Source organism: Pseudonaja textilis, chromosome 2 (genome assembly GCF_049901715.1).
Source record: "Pseudonaja textilis isolate UNSWEBS1 chromosome 2, rPseTex1.2, whole genome shotgun sequence".
Classification (NCBI taxonomy): Eukaryota; Metazoa; Chordata; class Lepidosauria; order Squamata; family Elapidae; genus Pseudonaja; species Pseudonaja textilis.
In genome coordinates, this window is record NC_141991.1 from 65,722,645 (window position 1) to 65,749,814 (window position 27,170).

At 43.0% G+C, this 27,170-nt stretch overlaps 1 protein-coding gene across 1 annotated transcript in view; it reads right to left on the bottom strand.

The window, feature by feature from the left end:
- NSD1 (nuclear receptor binding SET domain protein 1) overlaps positions 1-26,516 on the bottom strand; it is an 81,206-nt gene extending 54,690 nt beyond the window's left edge. The window contains exons 1-2 of the mRNA XM_087924183.1: positions 26,009-26,516; positions 24,496-25,403 (exon numbers count right to left, since the gene is read on the bottom strand). Of these exons, the coding sequence (XP_087780309.1) occupies positions 24,496-25,383 (888 nt within the window). The 5' untranslated portion in view covers positions 25,384-25,403; positions 26,009-26,516. The remainder of the gene's footprint in view (positions 1-24,495; positions 25,404-26,008) is intronic.
- Between the last annotated feature and the right edge of the window lie 654 nt (positions 26,517-27,170).

Consider the following 27,170-nt stretch of genomic DNA (forward strand, 5'->3'; position numbering starts at 1 on the left):
ACAGTTCCTTCTGCAATAGTAGCACTTCTATAGTGTTTTAAATTGTTTTAAAATGTTAACTCTATAGATTGGACCAGGACCATTTTTAATCAGCTTTTAATTAGTGAGCAATTTTGTTAGCAGGCTGGGGGAGGGAAGGGCTTGGTACGATCTTGGACTAATTTAGAGTCTCTGTGGCTCTGAAAATTTTTTCTACAGATTAGAGAACTCATCAGGCCAATGAAAGAGATGATACTGGGCTCAGTCCTGAAAGAGATGGCTGGCAAAGATGGCTCCTCCTTTTTTCGCTCAAAGGAATACTCCAAGTGGGATCTGCTTCATACAACCAAGTCTCTGGCATCTCATCTCTCATCCCCATATCTTATAAAAGTATCTCAAACCTGCTTGATCTCCATTCTGAACTTGCATACTACCCCCCTATCTCTTTTCTCTAAGAAACAACAATAAGTTGTAGCCACTTGAATAAATTCATAAAGCTATCTTCCAAACTTAAATTCTGTTACTTGATATTTTCATGCCTATGGCAATAAAAGGGGTCCAAACAGTGAAGAGATGTTCATCCTAAAGAAATTGCAATTTTCTTAAAACCTAGATGTCACTGGGGATAAAAATTCAGCTCCTACTGCTAACAAACGAACATTCTTTGAGAAAGCCGTTAATAATACTGGAGAAAATATGACATGAGCAAAGTGTAGACGGACATATTTTTGTGCACGTAGGGAGGCTGAAAACTAGATATGGGAAAGAACTCCAGATGACCACTAGATTGTAGTAAAGAAAGATATAAACCATTCTTGCCATCTGATGGCCATTTAGATATTTGCAGCCAATCTGATTGCCCTCTGAGAAGAAGCTGCCACTGACTAAGCATTATTTAGGATCCAGGCCAATATGAGCAGTCAACAGTGCATTTAATCAAGTAGGAGTACTAAATATCAAGTTACAATTTGGCAAACACATAAAACAATCATAGATATTAATACTATAGCTTTATCCAATATACCTCTGAAGCATATCAAAGTCGTGCACAGAGGAAAAAGAAAGAAAACAATCAATCAGGAAAGGAGGAAATAGCAGACAGAAGTCTGTTGGGTACAGACAGAACATTTCCAAATGGAACATACTGATTATTAATACAATTTCCAAAGAGAACATACTGGTTACTAAGCAGAGACGCATTTCAGCAATGATGTTCTTATTATCACAAACAAGTTCTAGAAAACAGACAACTTACATGTTCAAAAGGCCATCCCACTAACTTACATGTTCTGATGCCATTCCCTTTTATCTATAAACATTGAAATATTATATTTAACAATGTTAGGAAATCAGGGACACAATGAAAGTAGATGGAGGGATAGAAAATGACAAATAAATAGAACCCTTAACGTAACAAAAGATATACTAGTAGAATGGAGAAACGAAGTATGTAGATTTAGATTTGATTCTCCGAAGCCCCACTGACTATAACTGTGATGCATAAAAAGCATAGTTCAAATGTGATGCTATGCTTTAAAGTGATTTCTTTGCTCTTGATTTATTGTGATTATATGAAGTCAACCTTATGGACTAGCTGTAACGTACTGCATGTAAATGAGGTAGCTATGGCTTATTTCAGCCAGGTAACTACCATATTTTTTGAGCTATAAGACACACTTCACCCCCCCCAAAAAAAAGTGGGTAGAAATGTCTGTGCGTCTTATAGAGCGAATGTTGCCAAAGCCCCGCCGACCCACTGGCCCCCACCCTTCAGCCTCTGCCTCCCAGCTATTTACCTCCTTGCAGCAAATAGCAAACAGCCTGGTCAGCTTCATCACAGCCTGATTTAACACAAGTGGCTGACTGGTGGTTGGATCAGCCTCCTGGAATACCGACGATCAGCTATTCTAGGCTGCAGGGGATTGCCGCCATCCATTGGTGCCAGTGCTGCCCATTGCCACTGCCATCTATGCCATCTCTGTGTGCCCCATTTTTGGCCTCCATGCATCCCGTTTTTGGCTTCCACGTGCCCCATTTTCTGCCTCTGCACGTCCTGTTTTTGGCCTGTTCCTAGTGGTGCCTGGCCATTCCCCGATGCCTGGAACAGGCCAAAAATGGGAAACGGGACACGTGGAGGTCAAAAATGGGGTTCATGGAAGCCAAAAATGAGATGCGTGGAGGCCAAAAATGGGACACATGGAGGTGATGATAGGTGGCAGTGGCGATGGGTGGCGGCGATCACTGTAGCCTGGAACAGTTGATCAGCAGTATTCAGGGAAGCAGATCCAACCATCAATCAGCTGCTCGTGCTAAATCAGGCTGTGCCGAAGCTGACCAGGCTGTTTGCTCTTTGGAGGCAAATTGCTGGGAGGCAAAAGCAATTTTTTTCTTGTTTTCCTTGCTAGGTGCCATCTTTCAGTTTGTAGCATCTTATAGTCTGAAAAATACGTTATATGTTTTTAAAATCCTGGGTTAGCCTTATTATATATATCTTATAGGGTGCAAAATGGCGACACACAGAACAAAATTTTAAATGTCCTACTTGTTTTAAGATATCCCGTATCATCCTTCCCAAAAGATAAGAATGAAAAACATGGCGGAATTTTACTTTCTGTGACCCTTCACAAGAGGAGGCAGCTGTAGTTCTCTTATCCCTTTCATAGAAACTCTGGCTTGTGTTAAATTCATGTTAATTTGCTTTATATTGTGAGCAACTCTGTTATTTCAAATGTTCAAAGAAGTCAAAACAATTTTAATCTAATCTGGACTATTTGATTGTCTTCATTGTCTCATTTGCTAGACTTTGGGGATCAACTCTTATCAGCATTATTAAAGTAAAGAATGGTAAGACAATGTCTTGGTAAAGGGTATTTTGACTCACACCCTCAATGGCTTTGCTTCATTGTTTAAAATGTATGAAATTTTATTTACCTAGAAAAATTTATTTTATTTTCCTATAACAACATGGTTCAGATATAATACGAAGTGATAGTGCTTTATTTTGTTGGAATGAGTGCACAATAGAATGGCACAATAGAAGTTCTTCTCACTGCAGAGAGAGAAAAAGCTAGTATTCAGTACTAACATAATGGAATATAAAATATACATCTGTACCCAACTTACTGATGCCCATATATAAAGAATCTTAGCATTGTTATTACTCTCCACAGCAATAGTGCTGTGCAAGAAAATATAGCTACATATAGGGTTTCAAAAATTAACTGTGCAGCACCTGATTTAGAATTTATACATCAGCCCAATGAATGCTTTTTTTTTTTAAAAAATCAACTTTTCATGGTTGTCCAGCAGAAGCACCAAAAATTAACTTCGCACATAAAGATAGATTTGTTTATGGAAATCAAATTCAAGACTCTTTACCACCAAAACAAGAAAGAGAAGTTCAGGTAGAAGTTGAAGTCTCACTATAAATACTATTTTCATGCAACACTTTGCCTTGCAAAAGACTGTATTTTTCAACAGAAATACTAGAGTTTTCTTAAAGTAACATTTAGATGAAAAAATAAAAGGAAAATGTCTTAAAAACTTCAGCACCTTGGAATGGAGAAAAAGATAAAAAAAGAGACACGTGATAAAAAAAGGCTAACAAATTTATTTGCTGAATTATCCCCTGAGCCTGCAAGACACTTGAAAATTCTTAATATTTTATATCCCAAAATACTACTATCTACAAACTGGTATGTGCAATATTATCAGAGTATATGAACACTCTTTTTGTTGTAAATTTCCTATAATTTCCTGTGTTGATTTCCTGTATTGCATATTGCTATCTTGTGTAAGTGTCCTTACAAGTCCCTGCAAGATGTGAATTGTAGATTTGTAGTCCAACACCTGACTTTATTTTTTTATTTAATTATTTAATTAGAGCATCTGTCAGAACCCTGACAACCAGTTGGAGAAGAATTGATGTATAAATTAAATAATTGTACTTTCTCTCTGTATTTTCTGTTCCAACAATACATAAAAGAAAACATGAAAAGTTTCAAGGAATCACGCTCCAGCCAACAAATGTCTTGATTTTTTTAAAAATACACCCCAAAATAATGAGTGCTTAATGCTGTAATAGACACAAGTGGTAGGATCATTACATAAATAATGCTGCCAGTTTACACATACACCATGATTAATAACAGAAATAAATAAAAAGAATGTTCATATCAAATTTTATTTTTTTGTGTAAAAAATTAAATATTCCTATAAATATTTCCTTTTCCCTGGATATATTTACCCAACCCACCAGAGTAGGAAGGCAGGTTATGTTGCTGGTCTCATCTACTAAGGAAATACACCTGATGGGGCCTAGAAGAGCCTTCCCTGCAGTGACTTGGAATGTCATTCCCTCAGAAATGGGGCGTTGGTTCTTACCTGATACGCTTCTTCTCGTAGACCTGCGTAGGGCGTCCAGGATGGGAGCTGCTCCAATCTCAGCTCTCACAGGCTGAGCTTGAAATTGAGGAACGCTCCTCCCCATCACGTGGTCCTCTTAGCGTTCCCCAGTTTGCGAAGACGAGAAGGAAAGACCCTACTCTCATCCTAACTAAAGACTAACCTATTGGCCGAAACGAGATTCCCCACCAGACGGGTAAATGGGTGGGGCTGGACGCTCTACGCAGCTCTACGAGAAGAAGCGTATCAGGTGAGAACCAACGCCCCTTCTCCATAGAGCTGCTACGAGAGTCCAGGATGGGACATACCAAAGCTTGGCGAGTCCTGCGGGCGGGATCCCATCTGGTGCGGAATCTCCCCAGTAACCCCAAGAACCCGCTGAAGGACCCGCCTGCCAAAGGAGGCCTCAGCAGAGGCGAATACATCGATTTTGTAATGCCTGATAAAAGGGGATGGGGATGCCCAGGTGGCAGCCCTACAGATATCAGTTATTGAAGCTTGGGTGGCCCATGCGGCAGAAGTAGCCGCGCTTCTAGTAGAGTGCGCGGTCACGCCAGAGGGAACAGGTAGGGCCTGTGCCTGGTATGCCTTAGAGATGGCAGCCCTAATCCAACGGCCCACAGTGGTAGGAGTCACTTTGTGGCCGAGGGACTTGGGCTGAAAGGACACAAACAAGGCTTCTGACTTCCGAAATGGTTGGGTGCGCTTGATGTATATTCTTAAGGCGCACCTCACATCAAGGGTGTGCCACTGTCTCTCCCTCTCCCGAGAGGGTCTGGGGCAGAAGTTCGTGAAGATGAGCTCCTGAGCTCTGTGGAAAGCTGAGTTGATTTTTGGGAGGAAAGTGGGATCAGGTCGGAGAACGACCCTATCCGAATGGAACACGCATAAGTCCTGTCTGATGGAAAGGGCTGCCATCTCCGAGATCCGGCGAGCGGATGTGATAGCCACAAGAAAAACAGTTTTGAGGGTGAGGAACTGGAGGGAGGCCTCCCTGATGGGCTCGAAGGGGGGCTTGGTAAGAGAGACCAGGACCTTATTGAGGTCCCAGGTGGGAAAACGGTGTATAGTCGGAGGATGCAGGTTGGAAGCTCCCCTGAGGAAGGCCCGGATAAGGGGGTGATGAGAGAGGGAACCCCCACTATCAGAGGAAACAACGGTTGCCAGGGCCGCGACCTGCCGTCTTAGGGTGTTAGTCGATAGGCCCTTATTGAAACCCTCCTGAAGAAATTCCAGTACCTGAGCAATGGAGGGAGAGAGGGGATTGATCTGGAGTCTGTGAGCCCAACTGTGAAAAGTGACCCACGTGGCATTGTAGATTCGTGTGGTCGAGGGCCGTCTGGCTGCCAGGATGGTGTCTATGACTTGGTTGGAGAAGTTTTCTCTCCTTAAGCGGTCCCGCTCAACCTCCAGACGGCTAATTGGAGCCATTGGGGGTTCGGGTGTGTAAGAGGGCCCTGGGACAGGGAAATCTTGTCGGGTGGGATTCTCCAGGGGGGGTGCACCGAGAGGTTGCGAAGGTCCGCAAACCAGGGACGTCTGGCCAATAAGGGGCCACCAGAAGAATTTCTGCTTGTTCCAGGATCAGTTTGTGTATCACCCTGGGGATGAGGGTTAGGGGGGGAAGGCATAAAGGAGCCCTGGGGGCCAAGGGCAACGGAGGGCATTGTGGTTCTCTGCCCCATGAGAGGGGTACCTGGAGAAGAACCTTGGTAGCTGGGCATTGAGGGGAGATGCAAAGAGGTCCACCTTGGGAAGACCGAAGATTGAGACTGCCTCCCTGAATAGGGATGGGTGGAGGTGCCATTCTGCTTGGTCTAGGGTGGCTCTGCTGAGCCAATCTGCCTGGATGTTTAAGGCCCCCGAGATATGGTCTGCTTTGATGGAAGACAGGTTTGCTTCCGCCCATCGGCATAGACGTTCGGCCTCTCTCATGAGCCGTATTGATTGGGTGCCCCCCTGCCTGTTGATATGGGCCTTTGCCGTGACGTTGTCTGTAAGGACCAGGACGTGGCACCCGCGTACTTGAGGTAGGAAGCTGCGAAGCGCCAGGTAGACAGCGTGGAGCTCCAGCCAATTTATGCTGCAGAGTCGTTCTGTTGCCGACCATTTGCCCTGGGACGAGATGGAGAGGACGTGAGCGCCCCATCTGAGGAGGCTCGTGTCTGTGGTGATAGTCAGCCGGTCGGGCTCCTTGAAGTAGTGGCCCTTGTTGATGGCCAGTCTGGTCCACCAAAGGAGGGACATGAGGACTCTTGGAGGGATTCTGACCAGGAGTCTTGAGTTGCTCCTTCCTGAACGCTGATGCGGAAGCAGGAACCATTGAAGGGACCTGGTGTGGAAACGGGCCCAAGGGATAACAGAGATACATGAAACCAGCTTCCCCAACAGTTTTGACAAATCTAACAGAGACACTTTTTTTGCCTGCCTGATATGCTTGATGGATTGTTGGATGCTGAGCCACCTGTCCAGGGACAGGAAAACTAGCTCCTGAGTGGTGTCGATCACCGCCCCCAAGTGAATAAGCTGGGTAGAAGGGGAAAGGTGACTTTTCCTCCAATTTATCAGGAACCCGTGGTCCTGAAGGGTAGCAAGGGTGAGCCTAGTGTCTCTTTGAGCCTGATCTTTTGAGGAGGACAGGATGAGAATGTCATCCAGGTAACAGTGGAGACGGACAGGGAAGGATCTCAGGTGGGCGGCCAGGGCTGCCAAGACCTTAGTGAAAACCCTGGGAGCGGAGGACAGACCAAAAGGGAGAGAGACATACTGGAAATGTTGCTGATTGTAGGAAAACCGCAGAAATTTGTAGTGGGAGGGTCGAATTGCAATGTGTAAGTATGCCTCGGAGAGGTCAATTGAGGTGAGCCAGTCCCCTCGCCGGGTTCCCAGGAGTACTGATTGCAAGGTGTGCATTTTAAATTTGCGAGGGGCTAGGAAGCGATTCAGTCTTTTTAAGTCTAAGATAGCCCTCCAACCCCCCGAGTGCTTGGGCACTACAAACAAATGGGAATAAAACCCTCGTCCCCGCTGATCTGCGGGAACGGGCTGGATAGCCTTTATGTCGAGGAGATGGCTAATGGTGGCGTCCATGAGGGCCCTCTTAGCAGGGTTCCTGGAAAGGGGGGAGGGCATGAAAAAATCAGGAGGGGGGGACTGGAATTCAAGGGCAAGGCCGAAGCGGACCGTGTCCCTGACCCATGCATCGGTAGTGGTGGCCTCCCATCGGCTGGCGAAATACTTGAGGCGGCCGCCGATAGGGGGGAGGAGGGATGAGTTATCTTGAGAGGCGGAAGGGCCTGTTCCCGGACCCCCGGAAGGGCCTTTTATAGAGACCACCCCTTCTGGACCTCTCGGTTGGGTCCTCCCGGTCTTGCGGAGGAGGGGGTCTGTAGGAGGGGGATCGGAAGTATCTAGGGGGGAAAGAGGCCTGGAAGGAGGGCCGAAAGGAACCTCGACGAAAAGAGGCGGGGGCTCTGGGGTCAGACCTCCGAAAAAGCGAGGGAAGTTATTTGCGTTTGTTGCGGCTCTCAGCCAGGAAGGGGTCAAGAACCGGGCCAAACAATTTACCCCCCCGAAATGGGAGCAGATGCCAGTTTCACCTTGTTTTTGACGTCCGCTTGCCAGTGGCGGAGCCAAAGCAAGTGGCGAGCAGTGACCTGAGAGGATATGGCTCTGGTGGAAAATTTCACGGCCTGATAAGTAGCGTCGGCCGAGAACTCGGCCGCGGCTGTGAGCTTTGCGATGTCCTGCTGTGCCCTGAGATTGGACGCGGGGACGTGTTGCTTAAGCTGCCGGAGCCACCTAATTGAGGATCTGGTGAAGAAGGACGCGGCCGTGGCCGCTCTAATAGCCCAGGCGTCGGATTGGTGGGCACGGCGCAGGGCTAGCTCGGCTCGCTTGTCCTCTGGTTTCAGGGCCTCTAAGGCATTGCTAGGGGTCGAGGAGGAAGCCAGACCCACGATAGGTTCGTCAACAGAGGGGGGATCGAGCAGAAGGAAAAATTCCGGGTCAAGGTTAAAGAAACGCTTGTCCTGACTGGAAGGGGCCGGAGGCGCCCTCGTGGAGGCCAGTCGTCTGGGGACCAGATCAGAGAAGATAGGTGGGACCGGAATGACATCGGTCTCTATCACGGGCTGAGTGAAGATGGAGTCGTGGGGGCCCCCCAAGGCTACAGGCTCAGGTGGGGGGTGAGGAGTCAGGCCAGAGATGTTTTTGGCCTTGAAAAGAATTGACCTGAACAGGTGCGGTTTAAACAACCCCGCAAAGGTGGGCTGGTCCGGGGTGAGGCCTTCATCCTCTGACATCTCCCCCTCTGTTGGGTCTGCCCCCGAGAGGGGTTCGCTGTAGATGATGGACCCCAAGTCAAGATCCTCCTCTTCCCTGAACTGGGTGGGGCCCCCGTGCTCCTGCGCCTCCTCCTCCTCTACCCCCAGAGAGAGAGGCAATTCCCTCTGGGATACTACCTGACCATGCGAAGCATCCGACCTGGAGAGCGATCTGACGGATGGAACCTGGGTTTCAGGGGCCGCAGGCTGCGGGGCCGGACCGGCCATCTGCTGGTTTGTTTGTTTGTTTGTTTTGTATTTTATTTTATTTCATTCTTTATTTCTTTTTTTAAAATAAAGAAGCTTGGACTAGCCCAAAGTCTCGTTGCTTGATATTAGAGGTCGAATTAGCCGAAAGAACGCCAGGCCTGAGTAATATAATGGCCTATTGCAGCTATCCCCCAGACAAAAACCGGGGGGAAGTGAATGCTGCTACATCGCCAGCTGAGGAGGCTGCATAGCCAACGGACCTTATGAATGCTCGGAAACCCTCAAAAAGCCTTGAGGGAACGAGCTAGAGCTATAAGCAGTCCTTGGGAAGCTGCCTAGTGAGGAATTAATCACGCAGCCTGTTAGACAAGGCCCCCAAAATGGCGGATGCCATGCGGCGCCCAACATGGCGGCCGCGAGCTATGCGAGGGGCTATCAGCGGCGGTACTCTCTCATTAGATAAAGAGGCCTGAAAGGCCCCAAAGGAACAGGAGGAGCAGGGGAAGATTATCTCCTCTAGCCTATATTACGGCGTTCAGTGGAGGGGAAACAATGAAAGGAGGCAGGAACGAAGCGGCGCTCAGCAGTGAGCGAAAGAAGCGGCAGGCGAGGGGGGGGCGCCAGCAACTCGAAGCGCTGGAGACTTGCCCCCGGGAAACAATTAAAGCTTCTCCCCCTTTATCCGAATGGGGAAAAAGATTCCCATAGGGAGCTGAAGGCCCCAGGTCAACTGCGCAGAATAAGAATAAAAGGTCCAACCTGATCGAAGTTCTGGAAAGAAACCTGAATCGGCCAAGAGCTAGGTGGAAACACAGCCTGACTGTCTCGAGGCTGAGCTAAAACTGGGGAACGCTAAGAGGACCACGTGATGGGGAGGAGCGTTCCTCAATTTCAAGCTCAGCCTGTGAGAGCTGAGACTGGAGCACCTCCAATCCTGGACGCTCGTAGCAGCTCTATGGAGAAAAGGTTGGTCCCCTCCTTGCTACTTTTCTGGAAGGCCCTGAAGACTATCAATGTGCTTGAGGACTCCAGGATGATTCAGAGTCAATCAAGTGGCTTGTATGATCAGGTTTCTCGGTGCTGGGGTGTTTTTTCTGCGGGTTTTATATTGATTTTTAACATTGGGTGCCAGCTGGTGTTGTGGTTCACTGGCAGCCAGTGCAGACGGCAGTGGAGTCGGACAGTGACGAAGAAAGGGAACCAGTCAGGGACTCTGGAGAAGACTGGGATGAGGGTACTGCGTCCGATGCAGGGATGGGGCCAGGACCATCTGGGAGTGGAGTGCTGCCTTTGGAGTCTTCAGAGTCTGGCAGCAGCGAGGCAGAGGACCCAGGGGAGCCTGTTCCCAGTGTGTGTGCACGCAGAGCTGCTAGAAGGTGAGAACAACTGAAGCAGAAGGGGCGATTTGGGAGTAAGGCTGAGAGCGATTGCCCCTCCCATAAGGGATAAAAGTCAGACCTCAATGATGAAAGCTTTGCAGGAAGCAAAGCAGTTCAATAGATTCTGAGCCCTCCTTGAAGTTCTGCGTATTCTGGTCATTTTTTTCCGGGACTTTGGCTGGTTTCTGTTATAATTAATTGGACTTCTGTTTTTTGGCAGCATTCTACAGCACTGAAAGTTGTGCTCTTATCTGGGGGAACTGTTTATACTTAGTTCTGGCTGAGAATGCAAGTAATTCCCAGTGTTGCATTAAAACAGGTTTTGCTTTTAAAATAAGCTTGTGTTTCATTAAGTTTGACAAAGCCTGGGTCAGGACAGCTGGAGTCACTGACTGTGAGTTAGGTGGCCATATAAATCTATTTAATAAGTAGCAGCACTTATTAGTGATACCAATGACTTTAATCTTAGCTCCTCAGTATACTAAAAATACATTTTACTATGTATAATGATGGCTATGCATTGTATAGCCATTATTTGCACTCTCAAATTTCTTGCTGCAACATAAGCCACAACTAACATTTATAAGAGAATAAGATTTCCAAGATTTTCAAAGTCAGCGGAATCTACTATTATATTTTCTGATTTAAAAAAAGATCCTTATTACAAAATGGAAACCAGACAATTACTCCATTCTGCATACCTAAGAGTACTTTCTTTCTAGTATCACATTCTCCAGCTCTCTTCTTTCTCCTTGACTATAATGCATTAAAATGCTATTTTCCCCTCACACATTGTATTCATTGTTGTAAATAAAGTGGATGTGGATGTTTTTTCTTTTTTAACAGCATAGACTGGACTGCTCTCTTACAAAAATAGAGAATAAAAATGGATTTCTATAGCCTAATTAATTGCAGTAGAGTCTCCAATTTATGTCAGCAAATTCCTTTCCATTTGTGAAAGAAATGTCATGATTTCACTATCATACTATCATTACATTTTCCTACCGATAAAGGAGGTATCACTGCTGGAAAAAAAATGACTCCACTCTATGTCATGAGGAATCCTCCCTCCCTTTTTTCCTATTTTACTTATGTAGATACTTATGTGTTGTGACCTGAAAAAATGTTGCCTATATCTGTTTTGCCAAAGCATGGAAAAGCCATCTTCCATACTCTATGACCGTATCCGGAAAAATATTGGAAAATGGGGCTGAATAGAAGACCATCATCATGATCATCACCAATGTCTACAAGAAAGCAGATCATAAGCTGAAGTAGAAGACAACAATAATGAGATTGGAGTAAGGGTCCTGACAACAAATCAAACTGAAGCATAAAATTGCCAGCAGCATCCCTCCTGTTTAATCAGTTATGAAGAAAAAGCACTGATATTCAAAGGAAGTTTTAGAAAGGAAAATGCATAACATAACTACTGTTTCTTCAAAGAGTATCTTGTTTACATGTAAATTCTTCTTTCAAATTGAGTTTGACACCTAGTTTAATATCCATACAGTTTTGCTAGCAACCATAAAGAAGTGAGTCCCTGCTTCCTGCTTCCAGGGTATTTTTTTCAATGTCTTAATCTAGCCTAAAACTGTAAAATTTCCCTGTGGTCCCCCATTCAAATACTAACCAGGACTGATACTACCTGGTTTCCAAAAGCAGTGAAAAGCAACCTTTTGTCTTCAAATTAATTCATTCATTTTGGCCTTAATAGCAGAAGAATGAAATTAATTTAGTCATTTAGTGTATATGCGCAATGAGATAATCTTCTGGGTCAGAATTCTTCTCAGTAAACATTCCAATGTTAATACATAACAATAGAAAAAAATTATTCCAAGTCACTAAGAGATGTTACTAGTTTTTGTTCCCCATAATTTTAGAAAGCTTGCAACAATATAAAACCTCAGACAGAAGGCTGAGGAACAGAATATTAAATATTTGCTCTTCTTTGGGGAAAAAATAGAAATATACATTAAACACATTTTCTATATTAGGAACAAGTACTGGCTTACTACAATTAGTAATCCTTTAGTTCAGTGTGCTATATGTTATTTTAAAGTCATCAAATTGTAGATTTTGTTTGGTAACTCTACACAAGCCAGAAGCAAAGCAGGAAGTTGCCCTAGTATACCAGACTGCATTTTGTAATGTTTTTGTCCGTTTCCTGCACTTACTTCCAGTTTCCGGCAAAAAATATTCATTGGGGAAAATGCATTGGTTTAAACATTGCCACGTTCGCTTTCTGATGGTTGGGGGAAAAAGTCACAACTTCAAATCCAGTTATATGATATCTTAACTTATTGTATAACAGCAAAGACTTTGTCATTCCAGTCTCAATTACAGTAATAAATCGAAGACTACTAATATTCAAGTTCAACTCACATCTAATCCATGTGTTAACCTGACTGCACTAACCCACTGGAATGAACGATGTTCTTTGGAGGTTGGCCTGTTAAACAATGGACTATTTCTTTTTGTAACTGCACAATTAAATGTGTCTTACACTAATTATAGATCCCATTTTAGGCATAAAGAAAATGATTATTTGATACCTTTGAGTTAGTGACTGCCTAGACAGGTTCCTGCAATTTCCTTGGCACAATCTTTTAGGGGTGGTTTACCACTGCTTGCTTCCTCGGACCAAAAGAAACTGACTGGCCCAAGATCACCCAGCTGGTTGAGGGGAGACTAGAAATTATGGTCTCCCAGTTTCTAGGCTGGTGCTTCAGCCAGCCCACTCTCCTGAGAAGCTTGCATCATGGGTGCAGGCACGCGAGCACCCGAGCACACTTTCGGCACGTGACGTGGAAAAGGTTAGCCATCACTGGTGTACAACCATAAAATAGAGAGCTTCATGCATCTCATTTATGGAATAATAATCTAGACCAGTGGTAGTCAACCTGGTCCCTACCACCCACTAGTGGGCGTTCCAGCTTTCATGGTGGGCGGTAGGGGTTTTGTCCCCTACTTTATAAATCACCATGACTGTGGAATCGGTAGGCGGTTAGAAAATTTTACTACTAACAGAGATACAAAAGTGGGTGGTGGGTATAAAAAAGTTGACTACCCCTGATCTAAAGCATATGGGGAGAGGTAAGAGAGAAATTTTTGCCCATTTTAGCATCCCCAGGAAACCACATGCCTCTTAAAACACAGATATGGGGGACTAGAAATATTTCAGAATTGAATATTTTGCTGCCACAGGAGCCAGGTCTCCATGAAAGGAACATTCTGGATCAATCCCTAAATTCATTATGTTTTCCAGGCCTAGCCTGGATTCTTCTGTCTGTCATAAGGAATACTGCTATAAAGATACATTGTGTTTCTCTGAAAACAATGAAGATAATCTCTCTGAAGGTTACACTGTATTATACGGTATCAAGTCCCCTAAAATACAAGTTAGTTTCTCCAAACTTCCACAGGAAGAGCAAATCCTCCCAAGAACCTCTCCAGATGCATTAGACCTAATTCTCAGCCTAATACCCTGCTGACTGGGAATTATGGGAGCCGAGATCAAACACATTTATTGGGAAAACCACCAGTCTGGCAAAAAGTCTAGTTTAGGTACTGTACTACCTCTCTTCTGTGATTTCCTAAGCCATAGAGATGCGAAGCGGGGGTGGGGGGTGTTGTGCTATTGCACAGTTTGCAAAAACAAAAAGAACTGATTGCCCAAGGAGAGTCCTCCAGTAATGGGTGGAGGAGCTTGGCTAAGGTTTGCTATTTAATTTGGTCTTGGGGGACACAGCCAGTTTCTTCTCCTAGTTACTACCTCTTTAAAAAAAAAAATTCATTCTTAAAAGGCTCTCAGGCCATCACAAGAATACACCAGAATCTAAGACTGACACCTTTGGACAGCAAAGGGGCAGAGTATTCTTTTAATCCAACACATGAAGAAGGACCCCGGAACAAAGACACTATCAAGGAAGCGTTCAGCAGGTAGGTTTATTTATCTCTGAGTGAAAACTCTCACTTATACAGATAGGCCCAGACTACCTGAAACAATCTTGTTATGTATTGATATTATGGGCAAACTATTTTGTTATATACAATCGATGACGCAAAATATCAGTGTTTCTTAAGGTTTGTGCTCTCAGGACCCTGTTCCCTTCTAAAATTTATGGATGATTCCCAAATGAGTTTTTGTTTGTATGGGTTACTTTTCTCTTTATGTATCATATTAAAAACTAAAACTGACACATTTGATGTCACACTGCCACGCTGATTGTTTGATGGGACTTTAAAATGGCATTATTAATTTATCAAATTTAGACACTGCCTGTTAGGAATATAAGTCACCTAACAGGTATTTGGGTTAGAAATATATAAACCAGGATAAACATTTTAGTACTATATCTTTAAGGGAATGCAAGAGCATGCAATTGGGTGTGGTTTCTCAAACAGCCATAAGATGGCGCCAGAAACCTGGGTTGTTTAGTCTTAGTCTCAGAAGAGTGTGTGTCTGAGTGAGTATCTCTGTTTCCTTCTGTTGGAAAGTATTGCTGTTCCTCCACTTTTCCTAATTGACTGATATTACTGGATTTGATGTAAGTCTGATACTGAACTGTTTTTGACACTGGAATTTGACATTTGGATTATCCCTGGATTGATTTACCTGTGAGTGACTTTTGGACTTTGCTTAAACCTTTCTGAAAGTAAAAACCTACATTTACTGTACAGTGTATCTGTGTGCTCTGTGTGTATTATTCAAACACTACTCTCAAATACGTCTCCCTGTATGTGCTCATTCTCCTAATGGGGAATTACCTCAACACTGGTTATGGGTCCAGACCATACTGGGCTCAGATAACTGAGAGTTAGTGTGAATGCACAGTACTGTATACAGACAGCTGTTTACTGTTTAATTATGGTTTACTATCCTGGTAAAGATGGCACAAATCACTTCAACCTGTCTATCACTGATAACCCGGTTGGATGGAACAAACTATGTCTCCTGGTCTATGAAGTGCAATCTACTTCTGCGTAGAGAAGGTTTATGGAATGTAATTCAAGATCTACCGGATGTAAATGCTTGGGATCCAGATAATGAGGACAATGCCAAGAAGCTTGCTGACTTTAAACAGAACAATGAACGAGCTCTTTGTATAATTGGACTAACACTGAGTGACCAGCAGCTAATCCATATTCGTGGAGAAGAGTCTGCTGCTAGGTGTTGGGAGAATTTGAAGAGGATTTATGTTCATGACAGTGTAGGTGCACACATACATCTTACACGTAAACTGTTTAGAGCATGTCTTCTGAAAGGTGGAGATATGTTAGCTCATTTAAACTTCATGAAAAGAACTTTTCAAGAGCTACATGAAAAAGAACTGATATTTTCAGAGCTGCATCAAGTTTACATCATTTTTTCCTCGTTGGATGAAAGTTATGATGATTATGTATCTTCACTTGAAGTCCTGTCCGGAGATGAACTGACATTGACTAACATAACTGGAAGGTTGTTAGAAGAAGTAAGAAGACGGCTGGATAGAAACCAACTGAGGAAGGAACAACCACAAGAAGAGGATTTGTCTTCAACTGCCTATACTGTTTGGAAATGTTTTTCTTGTGGGGCTAGGGGACATATAGCTACATTCTGTAAAAAGGGAAAACAACAGAATACTGGTAATCACCAGAAGGCTAAGAAGAATGTTAGTTTAGCTATGTCTAGCAATTCAACTGTAAAGCATGATTTGTGGGTTGTTGATAGTGGAGCATCACAATGCATTACTAAAGATAGAAAAAGGTTTGTAAAGATGTCCACGAGTAAACATGTATCATTGGCAAATGGATGGAAGATTAACGCATCAGGTGAAGGTACTATATATTGTTCTTGTATAAACAAACACTTAATGATGTTATATGTACCTAAACTGAAATTTAATTTATTATCAGTAAGGGCTTTAGTTAATATTGATTATGTAGTAACCTTTAGGGGAGATAAATGTATAATAGAGAAAGAGGGTAAAAGTGTTACTGCTACATTAGAAAATGATTTATATGTGATGCATGATGACCAGCTGAAGATGGCTAACTCAGTTTATAACAATGTTAAGCCACATGATGAATGTATACATTTATTACATAGATGTCTGGGGCACATTAATTTCAAAATGCTCAAACAAACTGCTGAATTGTCAGAGGGAGTAAAATTGAAACCCCATAGCAAGTATTTAAACTGTAATGCTTGTAGCCAAGAGAAAAGTAAGGTTACTCCTGCAAACAGACTAAATGGGTTTAAGACCAAAGAACCTTTAGAGGTTCTGTTTGCTGACATAATTGGTCCTAAGAAACCTATTTTAGGAGGTGCCTGTTATATTGTTAGTATTATGGACCATTACTCACTATACGGTTGCTGCTATCTTATGAAAAACAAAACAGAAACATTCCAACATTTCTTTAACTGGCTAAGGTTTGCTGAGAGAAAAATGAAAAGTAATTACTTTAGTTACTGATAATGGGACTGAGTTTGTTAACAAAAGATTCCAAACTATGTTGAAATTGGCTGGTGTTGAGCATAAACGTTCTGCACCTTACAGACCACAACATAACTTGTTTATAGAACGAAGAGGGCAAACATTACAAGCCACGGCTCACACTATGTTATCTGATTCAGGTTTACCTGAAACACTGTGCGGTGAAGCCATAATGTGTAGTAACCATGTTTTAAACAATGTAGTTAATACAACAACTGATGAATTGCCATTCACTCGTTGGCATGGCAGAAAACCAAATTTAAGTTACCTACACACATTTGGAGCTCCAGCATGGGTGCATATTCCCTCACAAGTAAGACTGAAAGGGCAACATAGAGCTAAGAAATTATTTTTTGTAGGTTATGAGGCCAACCATAGATCATTTAGATTCTGGGATCAAGGCACAGCTCATGTTTATTGTAGTGCTAATGCAAAATTTCTTGAGCATGTTGGATGGGATAAACTGGAACAGGAATCCAGCAATGATATTATTATTGACACCCAAATAGTCCCTAAAGATATCAGTAAACAACAAATAGCCATTAAAGACGAAGAACAGGAGGTAGTAGAAGAACAGGAGCAGGTGGCACAGGAAAGTCCACCAGTAAGCCCTGTATAACCAAGACGTTCAACCCGAGTAACACGACGACCTGATAGATATCAGGCTAGTGTTATATGCCAAGTGAATACAGCTCCAAGTAATTATAGTGAACTGAAAATGTATCCTGCTAAGGATCAGGCTGCTTGGCAGAAAGCAATGGATAAGGAACTAGAATCTTTAAAAAGACTGGAGATATATGAAAATGTTAAGTTACCACCAGGTAAACATGCCATAGGATGTAAATGGATATATAAACTGAAGACAGGTGTAGATGGGACTGTTACCCATAAAGCCAGGTTAGTAGCACAAGGGCTCAATCAGACAGCAAATGACTACGATGAGGTGTTTCTACCTAGTCTGAAGGCTACTACATTAAGGGCAGCATTAGTGTGGGCAGCTAAGGACAAATATATTGTAAATCATTTGGATGTAGAAACGGCATATCTGCATGCACTGTTGCAACACACTATATATTTAAAGAACCTTTAGGTCTCAAAAATGATAATACTGATAAAACAACTAATTGCTGGAAATTGAAAAAGAGTCTATGGTTTGAAGCAATCAGGAAATGAGTGGAACCAATGTATAGTTAAAGAATTAACTAAAATAGGCTTTGTAGCTGGCATGGCTGATCCATGTTTGTTTAAAATTTAAAATTTATTTAAGATAAAACAATTAGGAGAAATCAAACAATATCTTGGTTTAAAGATAGATAGAACTAGAGGAGGATACAAGATCTCACAGGCAGATAAAATTAACCAATTACTAAAAAGTTTTAAAATGGAACTTTGTAAGCCGGCTAAAACACCAATGAGCCAGGAGTTTAGTCATAGTGATGTTCTATTTTTGATAAGAACATTTATCAGTCTTTGATTGGTAGTTTATCTTATCTCAGTAATTGGTCAAGGCCAGATATTGCATAGTGTTAATCAATTAGCGAGATTTAATGCTGAGCCAACTGAAAGGCACTGGCAAGCTGCTAAACATGTGTTAAGATATCTGAAACAGACAATGCATTATGCATTGTATTTGGAGCCAAAAGATGAACTGAATTTAACTGCATATGCTGATGCAAGTTTTGCTACAGACATAAATACACGAATATCTACATCGGGTACTGCTGTATTATTGGGGAAAGCATTGATTGAATGGAGATCTATTAGACAGAAACATATAAGTTTGTCAACAATGGAGACTGAATTCTCATGTTTGTCTTTATTATATACAGATTTAGTTTTGTATAAGCAATTATTAATTGATATGGGAATTGATGTAAAAGATCCCATTGTTGTTTACGAAGATAACCAATCAGCAATACAGATGGCTTCAAATATTGCTGTTAAAACAAGAACAAAACACACAGATTTAAGGTATTTAAATGTGAGACAATGTGTGCAAAGTAAGATGATTAAGCTAGAATACTGTATGTCAGAAAACAATATAGAGATCATTTTACAAAGGCCCAAGGCTCTATAAAGCATAAGGCTAGCTGTGAAGATTATGGACTTAGAATGTAAGGTTGTATATATTATCTTACCCAAAAGGGGAGAATGTTAGGAATATAAGTCACCTAACAGGTATTTGGGTTAGAAATATATAAACCAGGATAAACATTTTAGTACTATATCTTTAAGAAAATGCAAAATTGTAATTAGGTGTGGTTTCTCAAATGGCCATAAGATGGAGCCAGAAACCTGCTTTGTCTCAGAAGAGAGTGTGAGTGTATCTCTGTTTCCTTCTGTTGGAAAGTATTGCCGTTCCTCCATTTCTTCTAATTGACTGATGTTACTGGATTTGATGTAAGTCTGATACTGAACTGTTTTTGACACTGGTATTTGATATTTGGATTATCCCTGGATTGAAAAACTGACTGATTTACCTGTGAGTGACTTTTGGACTTTGCTTACACCTTTCTGGAAGTAAAACCCTACATTTACTGTACAGTGTATCTGTGTGCTCTGTGTGTATTATTCCAACGCTACTCTCTATACGTCTCCCTGTATGTGCTCATTCTCCTAACGGGGAATTACCTCAACACTGCCCACCTCACTATCCAAGTGACTCTGGCTGGTACAGATACAAACCAAAAAACTATGTAAAAGAGACTTAACTGAAAACCTCAATAGCAATAGTAGTCAGACTTATATACTGCTTCATAGTACTTTACAGCCCTCTCTAAGTGGTTTACAGAGTGAACAATCTGGATCCTCATTTTACCCACTAGGAAGCATGGAAGGCTGAGTCAACCTTGAGCCGGTCAGGATCGAATTGCCAAATTGCAGTCAGTCAGCAGAATTAGCCTGCAGTATTGCATTCTAAGCACTGTGCCACCATGACTCATGGAATGGAAACAAAAATGGAAAATAAAATAAGAACAAAAGTTTAAAAGGCAATTTAAAAGGCAGAGGGAGTGCCTCAAATCACCAACCAATCTCAGGGTCGCCTGTGACTCTTTAATCCCCATGCCAATTAGCAAATCCAAGTCTTTATACTTTTCTGAAAGGCTAAAAGAGCTGGGTACAATCTCATCTCTGGAGGCAAAATATTTTATATAGGGTGATGGCAACAGCAGCGAAGGCTCTTTATCTAGGTCCTGCCAGTCAAAATTCTCTAACTGATTGGGCCGGTAACAAACTTTCCCTGCCTGATCTGATGCAATTAGTTCAGTGGTGGTGAACCATTTTGACACTGAGTGCCAAAATGGGAGCACGTATGCGCGCACCAGAAACTGGAAGAGCAGTTTCCCAGGACGCATTTGTGCGCCGGCCACCTAGTCTTCTGCTTTCTAACATGCATGTGCCCTTCCGGTTTCTGGCACTCCCACACATGCAAAGACCAGCCAGAAGAGCAACGGGTGACAACTGGCAGGCCCGGAGCGATGGCTCTGCGTGCCACTTCTGGCACAGGTTCGCCATCACAGGATTAGTTGATGAAATTGGGACAAGATACTTCCTCGGATATAATTTTTCAACATCGGCTGGCAGATTTGATGTTGCAGACCCTTAAGAGGTCTTAAGGGGACACTCAGGGTTTCTAGAATTACATTTTAAGAAACAGTCTACATTATAATAAATATTACTGCTTTAAATTAATTAGAAGGCTATTCCATTTTTTCTATGACTACAACAAATATTTTATAAATAATGGTGACTGATTTTGAACAACTAAAACTTACTTGCATTACAATAAGTGTGCTATTAATATGTTTAGCATGAACCCACAAAATTATTTTTACCTGTCCATTATGTTTGTCAGAAGGTCTCATGTTATGGGCAGATTATGTGGAGTAGAATGGAAACCATTTATTTTTAGAAAGCTCTTCATAATTTGAGTGGTAGTAAATACAAAAATAGATGCAGAAAAGATGACCTAAGTGAAATTTTTGCCCAAAGAAACCTGAGATGGGATTTCCCAGGGGAACAGACTACACATCCCCCCAGCTACAAGAACATGCCAGATCCCCATTTTTGGTGATAGATATGATAGATTGATTGATTTTCCTCTGAATAAAAACATTACAAATTTTTAGCTAAGAGAAATAGGAAAGAAAAAAGAAATGAAGTAGAAATGATGAAAAAGAAATAATAAAGAAGTGGTTTCTAATCTACTTAACAGCAGTTATAAGAATATTTGTATTTCATCCTCTCTTACTAAGGTTATATCAAAGTTTCTTTCTTTCCATAATCTACCCTTTCCAATCACCACGTCCATAAATCATCAAATTATTTTTCTTTTTTGCAGCAAAAAATAATATCCACTATTATTCTACACAGAAAGGCAACAGTTCTACCGATGAGTTTACTGGGTGGTTTGAAGTAATAGCAATCTTTAGTATCCCACTGAAACACTACAGGCCACATGCTTCTGCACTCACCTAAGCTCCATACAAGTGTAAAGTTCCCATTTCCAGTTTGTCACAGGCTATAAGTAGTCCTCTTTTTATGACCATAACTGGAACTGGAAAATATGTTAAGCAAAGCATCAGGACCACAATTAACTTTATGATCTTTTTGCTTTGGTTGAGTGATGCATCACATGATTATGATCTGTGACCTACCCTGCCAGCTTCTTCACTAACTTGTCAAAAGCAGTGGGGGAAGATCACAAATGGCAATCACATGACCCAGGACTAGTGGTGGGAGTCAAAAAATTTTTGCTACCAGTTCTGTGGGCATGGCTTGGTGGGCGTGGCAGGGGAAAGATACTATAAAATCTCCATTCAGAGGTGGTATTTACCAGTTCTCCAAACTACTCAAAATTTCTGCTACCAGTTCTCCAGAACTGGTCAGAACCTGCTGATTACCCACCTCTGCCCAGGACACTATAAAACTGTTGTAAATGTAAGCTGGTTGCCAAGCACCCAGACTGAAATCTGCAGGGACACTAAGATGGTCATAAGTGTGAGGGTTCATCATAACTTCAAATAGTCACTAACAAAAGTTACAAACAAATGGTGGTAAGTCAAGGAATAAAGATTTCCACCTTCTTCAAGTATGAGAACTCACACCATTAACCATAATTTAAGCCTTACTGACTCTTCTTAGACAAATACTATTTTCAGTTGAATGAAAGAAGAAACTACCCTTTGTTATAGATTGCTAATATCAGTAACTGTCTAGAATTTACTTGGTTTATTATTGTTAATATATAAGCTCACAAAAGTGATTCAATAGCTAACATACTTTTAGACTGATTTACGTAATCTTAGCCAAAACATTTTAAAAGAGAAATTATAATATTGAATTCTAAAAGACAAAAGCTTTTTTAAAAAAAGATTTCTTATTTTTCTCTGTCTCAACAGCATCCCACACAAGCAAGCAATGTTCATCCAATATGCTTCCTATTTTGCAATAATTACCATAGGACCTAATCATGGACGCTCAGACTTAGAAGGCTTAAGAGAACAGAAGGCTCAAAACAATAGACACAAAGTGATTTGGAAATGAAACTTGTAATTATATTCAGGACAGTGATATTCCTATGACTAACTCTTACATTGCTTGTCCTTTACACCTCATTTTAAACAAAAAGCCAAATGTTTTAATGCAAACAGTTACAAATAGTAGCAACATCATAAAATAACTACTTCAGAGACATTCTTGTTTGGCCTTGCATAGGAGAGAATGTCTCTTGTAGGATTATGCTTGCTTTATTTAAAACAACAAATAAGGTTCTTTAGTCAGATCAATTTCACCGATCCACAAATATAAAAAATTACTCAATTCATATAAGTCAGGTTGCTTCAACTGGATGACTGCTTTAAGAATTATTCTTGTTTATATTGTGCAAAATGTTTGTGTGCGTGTGTATACATACACATTCACATACCTACATGTGCACAATAGTTGAAATAACCACTTCATCCAATGAAGTATAAATCTTGCTGCAAAAATATTATTAGGTTAGCTGCTGTTTTTAGATGCAACAACTTTTCCCCTGGATTATCTAGCCTTCAGTAAAGTAACAATATATATGAACAGTATTTCAATGTTACAGTTGAAGATAAAACAATTCTTATAGCAGTAATTTGGTACAAATACATTGTTTGCATCCACACAAAAACTCATAATAGTCTGATTTGCATAACAAGCAAACTCTAAAAATCCCACATCATCATGTCCAAACTTAGAGGTGGTGTGTATGTGTGTGCACCAAATCAGTGTTCACAATCCTTTTCTCATTTACCTAGAAATAGGTTCCATGTAATTAAATGGAACATACTTCTGAATGGGCAAATGCAGAATTGTTCTATTACTCTTATATCATACTCTTTTTTCTATTTTACTGCCACAGCAAACCTTTACAAACCAACCACAATGAAAACAAATTTTCAGCACAATTCTTAATCCAATCCCTGTGTTTATTCTTTAATACTTCCACTCTGAGCATATAGATAATATAAATACAGGGCCACAGCAAAACATAATTACTTGCAAAATTATTCCTGAACAGTAAACTTTTGATTCCAAGTATTATCAGCATCATAGCTCTGTCATTCCCAATCAACTCCAGCCCACAAATAAATCAACTTCTTATACCTATAAAAATGTAATCTTCAAACCTACTTTATAAGTTAAACCTTACTAATTTTACTAAAATACCGTATTTCCTCCTGCTTCATGTATGTTATTTTATCCTGATATATAATCATGGCTACCAGTCATATGACACTTGTTGACATCACATGTATACTATACAATGTATAGTATTCCACATGTCACTTCGTTGTATCATATGCACCAAAAAGACAAAACTGACAGAAAGCTTCTAACATGTGTTTCTGTGCAAAAGAAATGCTCAAAGTTACACTTTTCATTATTTTTGCTATTAATCTTGTAGTGAGACCTTTACATGAAACAGTTCTACCAACCTTGCAAATCAAGTCAGAAATGCAAGAATAACTTTTTAGTTCGTATAACTGGTTTATTTTTCATTTATTTAAAGATAATCTACACTCATAAATTATATAGACTCTAAAAATTAGTTCTATAGACAAATGTTCTATCCAAAGAATACTTTGGCTTTAAAGCAGTTTTAAAATTTCAGATTCATACCAATAATTGAAACTGTAAGCAGAAAGAAGAAAATGATGTAAATGATTTTTTTAAAAAATAAATACTTTTTAAAAATAAACTATAAAATATCACATCCCAATTCTGGCAAATGGTTGTCAATAAGAAGCAAGAAAAGGTGGGAATTCCTATAGAAGAAAAAAAAAATAACAGTTTCAATCCTGCTTCTGTAATAAGTTACTTTTCAATATGTCAACTTTGATTATAGAGTGCCAGGCAGAATAAGCTACAGTTGTATTATTCACTTTACTAAATCACACCCATTTCAATTTTCATCTGAAACATATAAACAGATATATGGAAAAATCTGCCCCATAACAACTTTCTTCTGTCTACCTAACGCCTTCCAGATGAATTAAATTTTAGCATCCTAGTCAGACAGTTAATGGTTCTAAGGAAAAAGATTATCTGGAGGGCACCAGGTTGCAGAAGACTGCCCCATAACTGACTAGCCTTCCTCCCTCTATTTGTGCTTCTCTACAGCAGCAGGTGGCCACAGTAAAATAAATTTCCAGAAAACTTATTTGGTACCCCAAGGCTGCTTACAGATGGTAATCCTGGAGTTGGTGGATTTGCAGTAATTGAAGATTCAAGCCTTTCTATTAAGTTTCCTAAGGTGTTGGGAGTCGGATTTGGATCTTCCTTTTCAGACACTTTCATGAGACTAAACTGGCTTTCTTTTCTTCGATCAGCATCTCCAGGTAAATAAGGCATTGAGAGTAGATCCGTTTTCTCAGTCCTGCTCCCTAGAGGAGACTCTTGGTAAGAATTACTTTGCACATGCTCTGGAGAAGAAACTGGGGTTGATAAGAGGGCAGAAATGGTCTCATTGGGTCTAATTTCTACGCAGTCTCCTAGATGGAGGTCTGCCCTGTTTTCAGAGTCAGTTTCTTTACTGCAGGTGGCTATAGCTCTATTTTCCATCTTCAAGTGAATTTCTTCCTCTGGATTTTCCTCAGCTGTGATGAAGGAGGCTTCTGAATCCACCTCCTTGTCTTCCTCGGATGAAGAAAAAGAGTCAAAATCCAGAATCCGGGCAGAATCCTGCAGAGGGTAGTCTCTGGAGCCATCTAAGGACAATGACGAACTGCAAAGCTCCAGGGAGTCCCGGCTGGAGTCGTTCATTTCCAGCTCCTGCAAGGAATCAGAGCCATCTTTTGAGCCATTCAAATATTCAGCATTGCCCATGGAGGCCAAATCCTGCAGCTTGCGCAGAGGGATATAAGAGGAGGAAGGTTCCTGGCCGAATGCAGCCTCCGACGCTGCTGGAGGGAGCCCCACTGGGCACCCATTAGGGAGCTCGGGGCTACCGCTCCGACCCTCCCCCACATAGGAGCTGCTGTCCCCGTCCTCCTCCTCCAGCGCCTCTAGCCCCAAAGGAGTGGCGAAAGGAAGCAGGCAGCCCCTCCTGCTCACTTCGCAGGCCTGATCCATTCTGTGAGGCGGGCATCAACCTGTGAAGTAAACACAGCAACAATGGGGTCAGCCAAGCCCTCCATGGCCTTGTTCTCCAAAATGGCAGCCATTCCTCCTGCTCCTCCTCCTTTTCGCGGCGGCCGCTGCCGCGGCAGAGGCCCGACAGCCGCCTTCTGTTCTGGCCCGGAGGCCGCAGAACGTCTAACAAGCCGGGTGCGGGCTCCTTCCTCCGATTCTCCACTCCCAGCAACGTTGCCTCCTAATCGCCACAACCTGACGTTGCCTTCAAAACAAGGGCAACATCCGTCCTGCTGTTGCTTGCCGGGAGCACCGCAGAGCAGAGCAGGCCTGTTCTGGCCTTTCCGCACTCCCCCCCTCCCCACCTCCCCCCGAAAGCTCCCAGCTGCTACAGAGTGAACGGTTCAGCAAAGGCTTCTGGACTTTTCATCCCTCCTCCTTTTCCTACCGCCCGGCTTTCCTAACTAGGCCCGACAGAAGCTAGGCAAGGATTCTCCCCCCCTCCCCTTTGCAAAAAGGCCCATCTGGAGTGGGCTGCAGCGCCCTTGCCATGTCCGGATGGAATTTGGCCGAATACGCTTTTCAAGCCTTTTTGGAGAGCGGGGAAGTCGTTCCTGAAATTTACCTGCCCCCTCCCTCAGTGCGGGGCCAAAACGAAGAGCCGACTTGGCTCCTCCGGCCCCTACCCGCTCCGACTCCAGCACAGCAGCCTGCCGGCCTCTTGCGCTTAGCTTGCTTGCTCGCTCGCTCTTTTCCGCTCAGGCGCGCCCCCGCTGCAGGCGCGCCGCCGCCGCCGCCGCTACTGCTGTCCCCCCCGTGCGCGCTCGCGCGCGCCCCCTGACTGACTCTTGGGGTTCAGCAGCTGCAAACGCGGCGCTGTCCAATCAGAGCGGGCGCGCCCGCTCCTGTCCCCTTCGGGCACCACACGGCCCTGTGTGCTTGTCGCTGCCCCCTAGTGCTCAGTGCTGCAGCCCCTCCTGCCCCACCTCTTGCTCCTTCCACTTGACTACCTCCTTAGCCTGTTCCCCAGGGCTGGTTGTGGGCGAGCAATCCTGCCCGGCCTAACCTCGGCCTGCCTCCCTCCCTTCCTTCCTACGGCACATGGCGCCGCAGCTCTCCTCTCTGCTCGCGCTGGACAAGCCCTGCCTTTCTCGCGGCCAGCGCCAGCGCCCGTCCTTCCACGCAGCCTAAACAAGTCGTTTCGTACCAAGCCACCCCAGGCAGGGCGCCGCCTGCGAGGCCAGGCCTTGGCTAGCTCCCCCGCCAAGCGGTGCGGGAGAGAGCACGAGCGAGCAAAGATGGTGGCTGTTCAGCTCGTCCACCCACCCGCTGGGCAGCCGCCGCTTTCCTTGCCAGCCTGAAATAAGGGGAGGGGGGGGCAGTCCTCCTGACGCCCCGTGACCACCAGCCAACCGGGCTTAGGGCCGTCCCGGGGTTCTCTCCGGGGCACGTGGTGCCGCCGAGTCGGAGCTGCCCTTTACCACGTCCATGGGGTTGACCAGGGCGCCCAAGCGACCTCGTAAACCTATTCCGCTTCAAGCGGGAGAGGAAAACCGGGGTGGGCTTTCTGCCCCTGAGATTAGCAGCAGGATGTAGCCAGGCCGCCCCCATATTCGCGCCCAAACAATGAGGGAAATTGAGCAGGTCAACTTGTTCCCTCTTTGTGGCCAACAATGGGGTGGCGAGTGAAGAAAAGCTCCGTCGCTATTCTTTTCTCTTCCCCCCCCTCGCCGCCCCACCTCCTTCGCCGATTAAGGGAGGGGAGCCGTCTCTCCTTAAATAAATGC